Raw genomic sequence first — 12,385 nt, 5'->3', positions numbered from 1 at the left:
CAAACCCAATCCTCTCTAGTCTCTCCGAGAAAAAGAAAGAAGCCATTGTTCAACTTTTTCTCATTAGTCTCTGCTGCTGCAATAACTGAACCAAAAGTTGCAATGCTTGGGAAGACGACGATGATCCAGATTTTGCAGCTGGATGCAGCAACGCTTTGATGCTGTTCACGATGCCAAGCATACTCTGATGATCTTCATTCGCTTCATTTTTGATTCATTAAAACCAAGCAAGCACACTTGTTGATATAAGCAAATATTTGATCCTTCGAGAAGGCGTGCACAGATTTCAAATCTGTAGGGTTTTCTGAACTCGGATCTGATTCAGCACCTGTTCTTCATGTTTCTGTAGTTGATGCGGAGCTCGGATTCGCTCTTCTTCTGCTTTCGCGTATTGGAGGGCGTTTTGCACCCCAATGTCCTCGTCGGATCCCGAAATCTGGAACAATCTGGTGAAGATCAACTCACAGGAGGTCCAATCGGTCGCCGGATCGCCGAAATCGGTTTCCGATTTGAAGGATTGCGCGGCGGTGCCCAGGCAAAACCCTAATTACTCCTGCCGGCATTTGGCGGAGCTCCGGTCGCAGCTCGGTCCTTTCCCGTTCCGTAATCTTCGCGAGTGCATACGCGTGCGTCCCCTCGGCCGCGCCTCGATCCGCCGCGGGGACGCCGTACGGTGCGGCGCTTGCGGACGAGCCTCGCCGCGGATTTACGCCTGCGTCTCCTGCGCCGCCGCCGCCTGCCGCGACCACGCGCCGCTCCACGCGGCGAGGACCGCGCATCAAGTGGCGGTGGATGTGGATCGGGCTGAGCTATTCTGCTGCGCCTGCGGAGACCAGGTCTACGACCGCGATTTCGACTCCGCCGTCGCTACGGTTGCCGTCGGGAACGTGCCTGCCCTCCCCCCGCCGGAGAATCTACGGAAACGGCGGCGCGTGGATTACAAACCCTGGACTCCTGACGTCAGGGAGCAGGCGCTGATTGCGGAGAACTCCATCCCCTTGCCGCCGAGCCAATCCGGCGGCGAATCGGTGAGTCGACTCGGAGATGCCGCCGTTCCCATCCCATGGGGCTTGCGAGGGCTCAGCAACCTCGGCAACACCTGCTTCATGAACTCCGTCCTGCAGGCGATGCTCCACACTCCGCCATTGAGGAACTATTTCCTGAGCGATAAGCACAATCGATTCTATTGCGAGAGGGAGAATCGAACCATTGTTACAAGGAAGAGCGACGTCAGCAGCAAAGGCATTCAGGCGTGTCTCGCCTGTGATTTGGACGCCATTTTCTCCGCCGTATTTTCCGGCGATCCGAGGCCGTACAGTCCGGCAAAGTTCTTATACAGGTATACAATTTTGATCTGCTAAGAAAATGCAGCATTTGTTCAAGTATAGCCTGTAATTCTTTACCCTATTGTTGGTTTCCTTATACCGCGAAAACCTTATTCGTTATACCACATTTTTGTGATGCAGTTGGTGGCAGCACGCATCGAATCTGGCAAGCTACGAGCAGCAGGATGCGCACGAGTTTTTCATTTCTATGCTCGACGGCATTCATGAAAAAATGCAGAAAGACAGGCGTAAGCCCCTTAGCCAGGGTGAGTCCAAATGCTCCATTCTCATGCTTTTAATGATATCTAAAGGAAAGAATTCCAAAACTAGGTTTAGACATTCATGCAAAAAAATGATGATTTTGTTTTGGTACACGGCTTATCATGTGGTGCATTTTTTCTTTTGGACCCTTGTTCGAACATGTTGGTTGACTATATAATATCTAATAAAGGATGCGTATCTCTACAAGATGAAACTTTTATTGCAAGATAATCATTTGACATGGTATCAGAGAGGTTCGTGTGGCGTATATATGATGTATTGTAAAAAAAATTGTCTACGTACAAGGTTCGTTTGGCGGAAATTCACGTTGCACGTAAGGGAACATGTTGATTGACTAGATAATATGTAATAAATGATGCGTGTCCTTATATATTTGAGCGTTTAGTTAAAATGATCAGTTGACATAACATAATTGTTAGCATCGAATACTCGTAACGGGAATGTTGAGCTCAAATTCGAGGCTACCTTAAGTATGATCTGAGGTACCTACAGATTAGGAATTTGATCATACTGACATCTGTGTAGATACTAAGGAATTGCAATTAAGGAAGTAAAGTGAACGTTAAATGGCTGCTGATGGATTTTGTCGTATTTATTCTCGTTTTGTCTTTATTGCCTAACGTAAGGTTATTTTGATTATGCTTAGGCCGTGTAAATTACTTCGAACTGTATGCGGTCCCGTAATGAATGAATTCGGAATATTTCTCACGAGTTTTGACATTGCCGTGTCTGTCAGCTTCCTACTTTCTCATCTCATCTGATCTAGGCAAACCCGAACATCGTTAACTGATGATGAAGTAACGGCATTTCTAAATGCAGGACTTTTGGTTTAGGTTTTTCCGATTGACTTAGGCATTGATATCGGCAAGTGCAATCAGATTTAGGACCTAATTCGAACTGCGAGCTTGCCATCTACTTCGCAACTGTAAGTCCCGTTTTTTCTCGTACCACCTCGTAGGGGTTCTTGAGCCACCCTGTTTCATTTGCCATTTTCACCCAACTTAATCGAGCTCGATTAATGTCCGAGATCCGATTAGGGTGTGTTAGTATTCTTGGTAGTGTCTCATCTTTAGGATAGCGCTACTGTGCAGCCCTCATCAGTTTCGACTTCCTACTGTGTCTTAATATTAGTTATTTTCTCGATGATTCGTTATTTAAATTGAATCAAGGTGTTCTTACATGTTTTTCGTGCAAATGAGACATAAACTAATTGCCAACTTTTTTGCGCAGGCAGCGGAGATTGTTGCGTCGCTCACTGCGTATTCTCCGGGATCTTGAGATCCGACGTCATGTGCACATCTTGCGGTTTCACATCAACGACCTATGATCCGTGCGTCGATATCTCGTTAGACTTGGAACCAAATCATGTTGGCTCTTCAAAGACAGTCTCTACAAAATCCACTTACGCCATCAAACCCAAAGCGGCAAACTCGAGCCAAAACCCGGGCATTTCTACCTTAATCGGATGTCTCGATCATTTCACAAGACCGGAAAGATTAGGACCCGACCAAAAATTCTTCTGCCAACAGTGTCAAGTGAGGCAGGAGTCCCTCAAACAAATGTCGATAAGAAAGCTTCCTCTGGTCTCCTGCTTCCACATCAAACGTTTCGAGCATTCCTCGGCCCGGAAAACGTCCAGGAAGATCGACCGGTATTTGCAGTTCCCTTTTTCTCTCGACATGTCACCTTATCTGTCGTCGTCGATTCTGAGAAGCAGGTATGGCAACAGAATCTTCCCATTCGACGGGGACAACATCGAGCAGGATGGTTGTAACGATTTCTCGGCGCAGTTTGAGCTGTTTGCAGTCATCAGTCACTCGGGCAAGCTCGATGCTGGCCATTACATTACGTATTTGAGGCTGAGCGATCAATGGTACAAGTGCGACGACGCTTGGATCACTCGGGTCAACGATGAAACGGTGAGAGCTGTGCAGGGATACATGTTGTTCTATGTGCAGAAAACGCTGCACTACCGGGGGAGCGATGGGAAATGATAATAAACCGATCGCCAACGGACCTCGATCGACCGGGCGAAGAATTTGCTTCTGGTGCAAGTAAGTTTGATGAAAAAAATGTTCTGGTTCTAATACAGTTGCCTCAAATTGTGAACTTGTGATTTGAAGAAATTTTGTGAAAAAACCCCAGATTTGGTAAATTACTTGAGTAAGAAGAAGAAAAATATATATGCAAATTCTTTCCTGTGAATGTTGTGCTGTTAGTTATCATATGAGACACTATTTATGTACTGTTCCGGGAGTATTCATGTGCATACTTATTTGTCGGGTTGCCCCTCTAAACGGGAAGCAGTTATAGATGCTGTAACGAAACTTTGTAAATAGAGATAGCTACCGAAAAACATGAAGATTGTAAAACACATATTTATAGATATAGATATCGAACTTGAGCTAAAATACACTGATGTATATCTGATCGGGCGAGTCAAAAACCCAAAACTCGACTCGACTAACATTCAAGAATTTGAGAACACAATGTAAGTGGAGAGCATGAACAATGAAAACTCAAGAACTACACAAATCTTTCAGACAACATTCCAATTTACTTCACTAGATTCATGCTAAGGTTTTGTGTTCATTTAAATTAGTTCATCAGCCTTGGAGTTCCATTAACAAACTAACTAAAAACATCCCACATTCAAACTCATTCCAAATTTACCAAAAGAAGGATTTATTTTGTACCTGGGGGTGGTAATTAGGCGCGGCCATATCCCGAGCAGTTAAGACAGCGCTGAACCCTACGGAGATAAAATTAGACAGAAGAACAACGCGACCAAGTATGAAAAAATAAAATTGCTTACTTGAATCCATCACAAGTCGGGCACACACATGGATTTATAACAATGGGGTCGTAGAGCGGAGACCATTGTATCGTGCCATTCCCTTTGCATAACTTGCACTTATAATGTCCGGTGGCTTTACATTTCTCACATGGCCTTCCATACTTTTTCTGCAAAACTACATTGTATGAGACATGTAGATAACCAAACGGGATTTTGTTTTGGCGAACTAAAATAATGAGCATTGATAGAACAGTATATATCTATGTCTATCGAAGAAGATGCAATGCCTGTGTAAGCAACCTTTTTAAATGAAGTGTATCTTTCAGAAACTGTAGAGGTCAAGAATCCAAGGGCAAAGCTTCCACTAAGAAATGTAGCTCCTATCGTAGCCACCATCCGAAATCCTTTGGAAATGTCACCACGCGACATCTAAAATATACTGCAGAAGACTGAACAATCCAAAATGCAAAATCACTCAGTTCATGCATACTTACAATCAGAAATAGGAGTGATCACAAAACAAGGGAGGCGAAGCAAAGAAGAAAATTAGCACTCAATGCAACATATATATGAAACATAAAACACATTATCGGATTTGCTGATCAAATTTGAGACAGATAACAAGATAATAATGCTGTAGATGGCTATGATTATGAAGAGCCACAAACAAGACACAAGGAAATAACCATGGCAGACACTAGACTTGCCCATTCGGTTTCGAACTGACGGTTTATGAACCGGCCGTTACGGTTCGAATCGAAACCGGATGCAAACCGAATCGAAACCGTAGTTCCGACGGTTCGGTTTCAGTTTGTAGTTTCTCCAACCGTGAACCGTCGGTTCAAACCGCCGGTTCAAACCTTTGTGCAAGAGCAGAGCAGGCAGGAGAAGAAGAAGCGAAGAAGAAGAATTGTTGAAGAAGAAGAAGAAAGAGGAAGAAGAAGAAGAATCAGAAGAAAGGAAAGAATTGGTGAAGAAAAGAAGAAAGAGGAAGAACCTGATGGCTGCCTTGGCTAGTGCGGCTGCGGCCGGTGTGGCGTGGGTGTGTAAAATAATTTATTAGGTCTTAGGGCATTAGGATTTTGGACAAATTTGTATACTTTAAAATTATAATAATATGTTTAACTTAAATTTTTTATATATTATCAATTTTTTATTAAATAAAAAATTATTAATAATATTAAAAAATACTAATACTAATGCTATAATATTATTTTTTATTTATATTTTGTAATTTTTAATTATATTATTAATATATAAATATTTTTTTAATTTATAATTTAATTTAATTGCTTATTAAATTTATTATTTAAATTATTTTTACATTATAATAATCTAATTAATTATTATTTATACAATGAATATATAATAAATAAATTTAAATAAAATAAAAATAAAAAATAATTATTTTTAAATAAAATTAAAATTTTTAAATATTAGAAAATAAAAGAAATATATTAAAAATAAATACATATAAACCTACGGATCAACCTGTCATCCGCGACTTATAAGTAGATTTCCAATAATAATCGAAACCATCGAACCGCGGCTGTTTGGACCGTGCTTCTCAAAGATCATAACACATCTAAGCATAAGATCCAAAAAAAACATACCAGAAATACATGCTTCCTGAAACTGTCGTATATCAATTTACATTTTACTTGCGAAGACATTGAATTCAGATTCACAGACACACACAATTACATAAACTCATGTTCTAATCTTAGTATATTAGTTACCTTAATTCCAAAATCGGTAAATTCAGCGACCGCGACAAAGCAGCTCACTTGAAAGTGCAGAATTTCTTCTCTTCTTCAGCCGACGATGTTTCTGTGCTACCGCCGGCCACTACTAGATCCAACGTTGCTCTGTCCGCCGCCGCTCGGGTCACTGCTGAGGACTGCCTGAGACGTCCGGTCTTGATTCCGTCTCCGTTTCCTATCGCCGGAAAACAACAACACGCCGCCGCCGCGGGTATTCGGAGAAGAGAGATCCAGCCAATTACCGACTGCGAATTTCTATTCCAAAACCAGATTTCATGACAAAAAAAACAGGATCTTGTTAAACCCGGTCCGAACTGCCGGTTTAAATTTAGAAGTCTGTGCCGGGTCCTACTCTATCCTGCGCTGTCAATCACTGAACTTCGCTATCTTGCGCAGATATGTGTAGATATCGCTGCCTCGCAGGTCGTAGCTCAGCTGATGTATATGTCTCCCATCTTCCTTCAAAGGAAGCGTTGATTGGATTGCACTTTAAGCCTTTTAAGGTATGATCGTTCAACTATTCTCTTTGCTTGTATCTGTATTCTTCATGTGTGTGTTTTGTGCGTCTGGATCTGGACGGTGTATATGCATGGGTATCTGTTGAGGCTTGGGATTTTAGTGATTTTGTGTACTTGCTAGGAGGAGAATGCTTTTTGTGTCTTGTTGATTGAAGTAGATCTGTATTTTGGGAGCTTTCGGTTTCGTAGTGTCGTTTTCTAGGTGCATTCGAGATTCGAAGTTGATTATGCGATTTATCATATGATATATAATCACATTGGCCATAAAAAAATTAGGTAAATTTGATCAAACCATCTCTGGATGCCATAGGAAGGAAGCAGGCTATTTGGTGCATAGACTGCCATTAAGGCAAGTATTAACAAGGCCGGCAGTGTAATTGAAGAAGTAAGGAGGCTAAATTTTTGTTAAGATCATGCTTAATGATTGATGATTTTTCTTCATTGTTATTCCTGTGTAAACTATCATGTTTTTTTTATCGACCTATCTACTATAGTCTTTGGATGCTATTGATTTTGTTAGGATCTTGCCAGGAAGCTAAGGAAACAGCTCAATGTTGGCTCCGTTGCTGCTTTTGTCGTCTATTATTTTAGCATGTGCAAGCAATGGAAGTGCTGGTGTGACTAGCTCATTTATTCGCCATGAGTGGCCATCTATCGATATTCCTCTAGACAATGAAGCTTTTGCCGTTCCTAAAGGCTACAATGCCCCACAACAAGTAAGCTTCGTGATTCCAGTAGTCTCACAATCAGGCTTATGAAAGAGGGACGAATTCTGTTATGTGATTGAACGTGGGAGGGATTCTCTTTTGTGTTTGAAAAAGATGCCCCAGTTTTAGGTTTTGGACCTTCTGCTTTGCAGGGTATAAAAAATTGTATAATGATCATATAATATAACTCCTTTGTTTGAGATTATAGTATCTCTGCATGCTCTATCTATGCAACAATAATTGATTTGATTAAATTGGACCTCATTTAAGCTATATTGTCCTTCCAGGTTCACATTACGCAGGGAGATTATGACGGGAAGGCTGTTATAATCTCATGGGTAACAACTGAGCAACCAGGATCCAAGAAAGTTCAATATGGCTTATCGGAAGGAAAGTATGATTTTACAGCAGAAGGGACAGTGCAAAACTACACGTTTTACAACTATAAATCCGGATATATTCATCATTGTTTAGTTGATGGTCTTGAGGTAACATGGTTACTGTCTCGCATTGTTGGTTTGCATTGGCACTAATCTTTGTGATGTATATGAGCAAGTTGAAAATTTATGCGAGAAATTTAACACAGTGCAGTCATGTGTAGGTTAGACTTCCAATGATGTGAAGCTATTATAAGTTTTTCAACACTACAAATAAAATGCATAAACAATTTGCAATATTGAGTGCTCTCTGTAACTCATTGCCTTCCACTCTTCCCTAATTGGGATGGTTGATTGTTTTACAGTACAACACAAAATATTATTACTTGATTGGGGATGGAGATTCTTCCAGGAAGTTTTGGTTTCAAACACCTCCAGAAATCAATCCAGATGCTTCTTACAAATTTGGAATAATTGGTCAGTATTTTTAAGTATTTGCTTCAATAATATCTGATCTCATTCATTGTGGATAATATGTGGTCCTTAGGATTTATTCTATATATAATTCTCTAACCTAGCATATCAAAGCAGAAATTTATTTGCAAAATGCTAAACATGGCCTCAATATCTTTCATAGAGATTAGAAGTCTGGGATTTGTTTGGTTGGTGTTTTCAATTGTGAAAAGAGGTTGTATTTGGTGTGACTAATAATAAATTGTAATTATCATTTTGATTGACTGATTTATAGTATTTTCTTAATGTAATAATATATCATTATTGGGATATTTGACGGTTACTCAAATGAGAATGATTGAGTGCTGTAATGTTTAGATAGTATATATTTTTGTCTGTATATCCTATTGAACATGAGTGTGTGATTTTGTGTGTAGATATTATTTGAATATTGAGGCAATGATTGAATGGTGATACGGATTTCAGATTTTTGTTTGGAAGTAAGAAGATATATTATGTTTACAGTATTGTATATTTGGATTTTTTGTGTATGTTTTTCATGTGAGTTTTGTTAGTGAAAAAAAATATTACATATTTAGTCTCACTCTCACTCTCACAAGAAACTAAGAAAGATTTATTTGAATTTGGTCTCACAAGATCAATTATTTTAATACTAATTCCACTAGAACATATTTTTAAAATTTAATCCCACCACAACGATAAGAAGTTGGCCTAGAAGATTCCTACCCTACCCCTCTTACATTTTATTTTGGCATATAACATTATATGTTAAATACATTACCTTTGGTACACTGTATAGTAATACTCATTTTTATTTTAGATTATATTAGGAGTGAAGATGTTTTCTAAGTCCCAAAATACCTTTAAAATGTAGAAGATATGTTTCACTTGTTTCATATTACAAAATAGGTATAATCATTTCTAAATGTGTGTGTGTAAATTGGAGTAGTTAATAGACATTGTAATTCCTAGTACATAAGTGAAGTGAATCATTAAAAAGGTTCTATGCGATTCCATCTCCATCTAAAACAAATTTACATAAACAAATAAATAAAACGAATTATATACTTACTAACACTAAATCAAAGGATCTTGTAATGTAATAACACTAACAATTCATACTTGATCCAAAGAGTTTCTTGCTTGTTATTGCTATGCAGTTTAACATTATTGAATGTGTTCTTTGATTGTTCTGTAGGTGATCTTGGTCAAACCTATAATTCTCTGTCAACCCTTGATCATTATGAACAGACTGGTGCACAAACAGTCTTGTTTGTAGGAGATCTTTCATATGCTGATAGGTATGACAAGCATGATGTTGGTGTTCGCTGGGATTCTTGGGGTCGTTTTGTTGAGAAAATAACAGCTTATCAACCATGGATCTGGACAGTTGGAAATCATGAAATTGAGTACTTTCCACATCTGGTAATGAATAGATACAAAAGCCTCAACTTAATTATTATCATTTTTTTATTTTTTAGATTAACGAAAGTATATCCAGGATTTATGCTCAATGAACGGTCTTATATGATTTCATTTGTTCAACAGATTCTGTAAATGAGAAATAGATAGAATCAGTTCTCATTTCCTCGAATTTATAACAAGATTTTTAACAGCTTATCGAATTTTCTCAATATCCTTTTGACCTTTGATCATCTTTGTTCCTTGTGGGTGTTCAGCAAGAAGTCATACCTTTCAGAAATTATATCCACAGATATCCGACGCCTCATCTCGCTAGCGAAAGCAGTAGTCCATTATGGTATGCCGTGAGACGAGGATCTGCACATATCATCGTCTTGTCCAGCTACTCTCCATTTGGTAATTCGCCATTGCCACTTTTAGATGTTTTTCCTTGTATATTTATTTTCATAACATTGTCTTGTCACTTTTAAATGTTTAACTTCTGCTTAAATTGCTTGTGTTTTTAACATCCTGGCAGTAAAATACACTCCTCAGTACATTTGGCTTCAGCAAGAATTAAAAAAAGTCGACAGGGAAAAGACTCCCTGGCTTATTGTTCTGATGCACGCCCCAATTTACAACAGCAACGATGCTCATTACATGGAAGGCGAAAGCATGAGAGATGTATTTGAGAGCTGGTTTTGTGAATATAAAGTTGACGTTATCTTCGCCGGCCATGTCCACGCCTATGAAAGATCGGTTCGCCTTCTTACTACACCATTACAGAGCTAATGTTTATCAACTTCCAAGTATTTTCATTTCATATTAAATTGAAGTTGAAATCTTTCTCGTATCAGTACCGTGTCTCAAGACTGCCGGATTCCTCCAACCCTTTACCGAACAAATTAGCCCCTGTCTACATCACTGTCGGGGACGGAGGAAATCAGGAAGGTCTTGCTAAAAGGTGAGGGTTAATCATCATCATATCCACATAAGTTTTCGAATATCTTGTGTTACACATTAATCATCATATCCTATATTCTGTTGTTTTCGCAGGTTTAGGGACCCCCAACCGGATTATTCTGCTTTCCGTGAAGCCAGCTATGGCCATTCTACACTAGAGATAAAGAACAGAACTCATGCCTTCTACCATTGGAACCGGAATGATGATGGAAAGCGCGTCCAAACCGATTCATTCATCCTCCACAACCAATACTGGTTCGATTGCACTCATAAATCTTAATGCAATATTTCTTTTTTGAAAGGCAAAATTGCCCATAATTTCCTTGTGGTTTCGAAACTCAGCGTAAATCCCTCTTTACTTTAAAAATTGCGTGGCGCCCTTTATATTTTAAAAAACGTTATATGAAATCCCTCTGTGGTTTCAAAATTCAGTGTAAATCCCCACATTACTTTAAAAATCGCATAGCGCCTCCTTATACTTTCAAAAATATTGCATGAAACTCCTCCACCATGCAAAAAATATAAATAGAAGATTATCTTCTCATCACAAAAGGGAAGTTTCATGAGTTCATGCAACGTTCTTGAAAGTATAATGGGTGTCACATGCAATTTTGACAGTATAGAGAAATTTTACGCTGAATTTTAAAACTACAGGAGAGTTATGAGCAATTTTACATTTTTGAAATCATCTTAAGTTTCACTCACCTTCGAATTCAATAAAAGAATGTTAAAAAGGCGTGCAATGTCTATGAACATTATTTAACTGACATGTGTGTATACGGCAGGGGAAGCCATCATAGGAGGAGGAAACTGAAGAAGAAGCGTGTCCGGGCTTTCTCGACTGATATTAAAAGCCATCTTCGCTCGTCAAGAATCAATATGCGACGCCCTGTCGAGAGCTTCTGAGCTCGGCTTGCAAGCTGCTCTTGCTTGAAAAGGTGCATAGCTAGTTCATTTCTTGCGCCTCTGTGTGTGTATGTATATCATATTGTATCTGATTACATGTGTTTGTATTATATGTTGTAATAAAGATCGGTTCTCAGTGTCTCTCTTGACATAAGAGAGATTACTTACTGATCTAATTTGATTAAATTGGGTAAATGTGGTTAAGCCTTTACATTCTACCTTATATCTTTTGTATTGTCCTTTTCCATTTGTAAAAAGGTGCTAATTAGGATTGTTGATTAGTTCTAATCAACATACAGACTAGTATAGATATTTAATTTCAACATAAACTTATATGTTAGTACTAACTGCACGAGCAATTTTATGAAATATTAGAACACGAGTTAACCCTGGTCAACACTCTAATTATTCTAATATATATCTATATATACATAATTTAGTATTTTACACTTAATGAAAAAAATGGTATTTAGATAAACCGACCCATTAATGGTATTTAGAGCTGTTTACTCAACCCTAACCTGACCGATTTACTCAACTCCAACTCGACCGTTTATGATCGTGTCAGGACGTTTATTATCGTGTCGGGTTCGGATTGACTCGTGTTGATCCGTATACATAATTAAGTCGAATTTTTTATTCAAATTAAATAATTTTTTATTATGTTAGTTTTTATTAATTTGAGCATAAATTATTTAAAATTGAATTTAAATTAAATTAATTTATAAAAAAATTATTAAATTATAATTATTTTACATATACAATAAATATATTAATCAATATTAATGGGTTGTCGTATCGAGTTCGAGTTGAGAGCCTCAATCCTAACCCGACCTGTTTACTATTATATCGGATTCGAGTCAACCCGTATA

General features: G+C 38.6%; 3 protein-coding genes across 12 annotated transcripts; 2 read left to right on the top strand and 1 right to left on the bottom strand.

The window, feature by feature from the left end:
- LOC127266406 (ubiquitin C-terminal hydrolase 22-like) lies at positions 1-3,926 on the top strand. 3 transcript variants are annotated; one of them, XM_051296643.1, is made up of 4 exons: positions 1-227; positions 350-1,339; positions 1,467-1,591; positions 2,838-3,926. In XM_051296643.1, the coding sequence occupies exons 2-4, from the start codon at positions 414-416 to the stop codon at positions 3,599-3,601; spliced, it is 1,815 nt and encodes a 604-aa protein (XP_051152600.1). In that variant the 5' UTR covers positions 1-227; positions 350-413; the 3' UTR covers positions 3,602-3,926. The 3 variants fall into 3 exon arrangements, with proteins under 3 accessions (XP_051152600.1, XP_051152602.1, XP_051152599.1); XM_051296645.1 differs by having other exon boundaries at positions 1-1,339; positions 2,838-3,258; positions 3,337-3,926; XM_051296642.1 differs by having other exon boundaries at positions 1-1,339.
- A 107-nt stretch (positions 3,927-4,033) lies between these two features.
- LOC127266409 (uncharacterized) lies at positions 4,034-6,428 on the bottom strand. 3 transcript variants are annotated; one of them, XM_051296654.1, is made up of 4 exons: positions 6,144-6,428; positions 4,705-4,853; positions 4,423-4,571; positions 4,034-4,359 (listed from the first exon to the last, which is right to left on the bottom strand). In XM_051296654.1, exons 2-4 carry the CDS (start codon positions 4,831-4,833, stop codon positions 4,317-4,319), a joined length of 321 nt encoding a protein of 106 aa, XP_051152611.1. In that variant the 5' UTR covers positions 4,834-4,853; positions 6,144-6,428; the 3' UTR covers positions 4,034-4,316. The 3 variants fall into 3 exon arrangements, with proteins under 3 accessions (XP_051152611.1, XP_051152612.1, XP_051152613.1); XM_051296655.1 differs by lacking the exon at positions 6,144-6,428 and adding an exon at positions 5,402-5,499; XM_051296656.1 differs by lacking the exon at positions 6,144-6,428 and adding an exon at positions 5,112-5,346.
- A 119-nt stretch (positions 6,429-6,547) lies between these two features.
- Positions 6,548-11,760, top strand: LOC127266407 (bifunctional purple acid phosphatase 26). 6 transcript variants are annotated; one of them, XM_051296646.1, is made up of 11 exons: positions 6,548-6,670; positions 6,962-7,070; positions 7,217-7,401; positions 7,680-7,880; positions 8,135-8,246; positions 9,442-9,668; positions 9,923-10,061; positions 10,183-10,403; positions 10,502-10,608; positions 10,701-10,862; positions 11,393-11,760. In XM_051296646.1, exons 3-11 carry the CDS (start codon positions 7,237-7,239, stop codon positions 11,511-11,513), a joined length of 1,455 nt encoding a protein of 484 aa, XP_051152603.1. In that variant the 5' UTR covers positions 6,548-6,670; positions 6,962-7,070; positions 7,217-7,236; the 3' UTR covers positions 11,514-11,760. The 6 variants fall into 6 exon arrangements, with proteins under 6 accessions (XP_051152603.1, XP_051152606.1, XP_051152604.1 ...); XM_051296649.1 differs by having other exon boundaries at positions 7,206-7,401; XM_051296648.1 differs by having other exon boundaries at positions 6,560-6,670; positions 6,996-7,070.
- The last annotated feature ends 625 nt before the right edge of the window (positions 11,761-12,385 follow it).

The sequence above is a fragment of the Andrographis paniculata genome, unplaced genomic scaffold (genome assembly GCF_009805555.1).
Source record: "Andrographis paniculata isolate CXL003 unplaced genomic scaffold, ASM980555v1 Contig75END, whole genome shotgun sequence".
Lineage (NCBI taxonomy): Eukaryota > Viridiplantae > Streptophyta > Magnoliopsida > Lamiales > Acanthaceae > Andrographis > Andrographis paniculata.
This window is presented reverse-complemented; position numbering and strand designations above follow the sequence as displayed.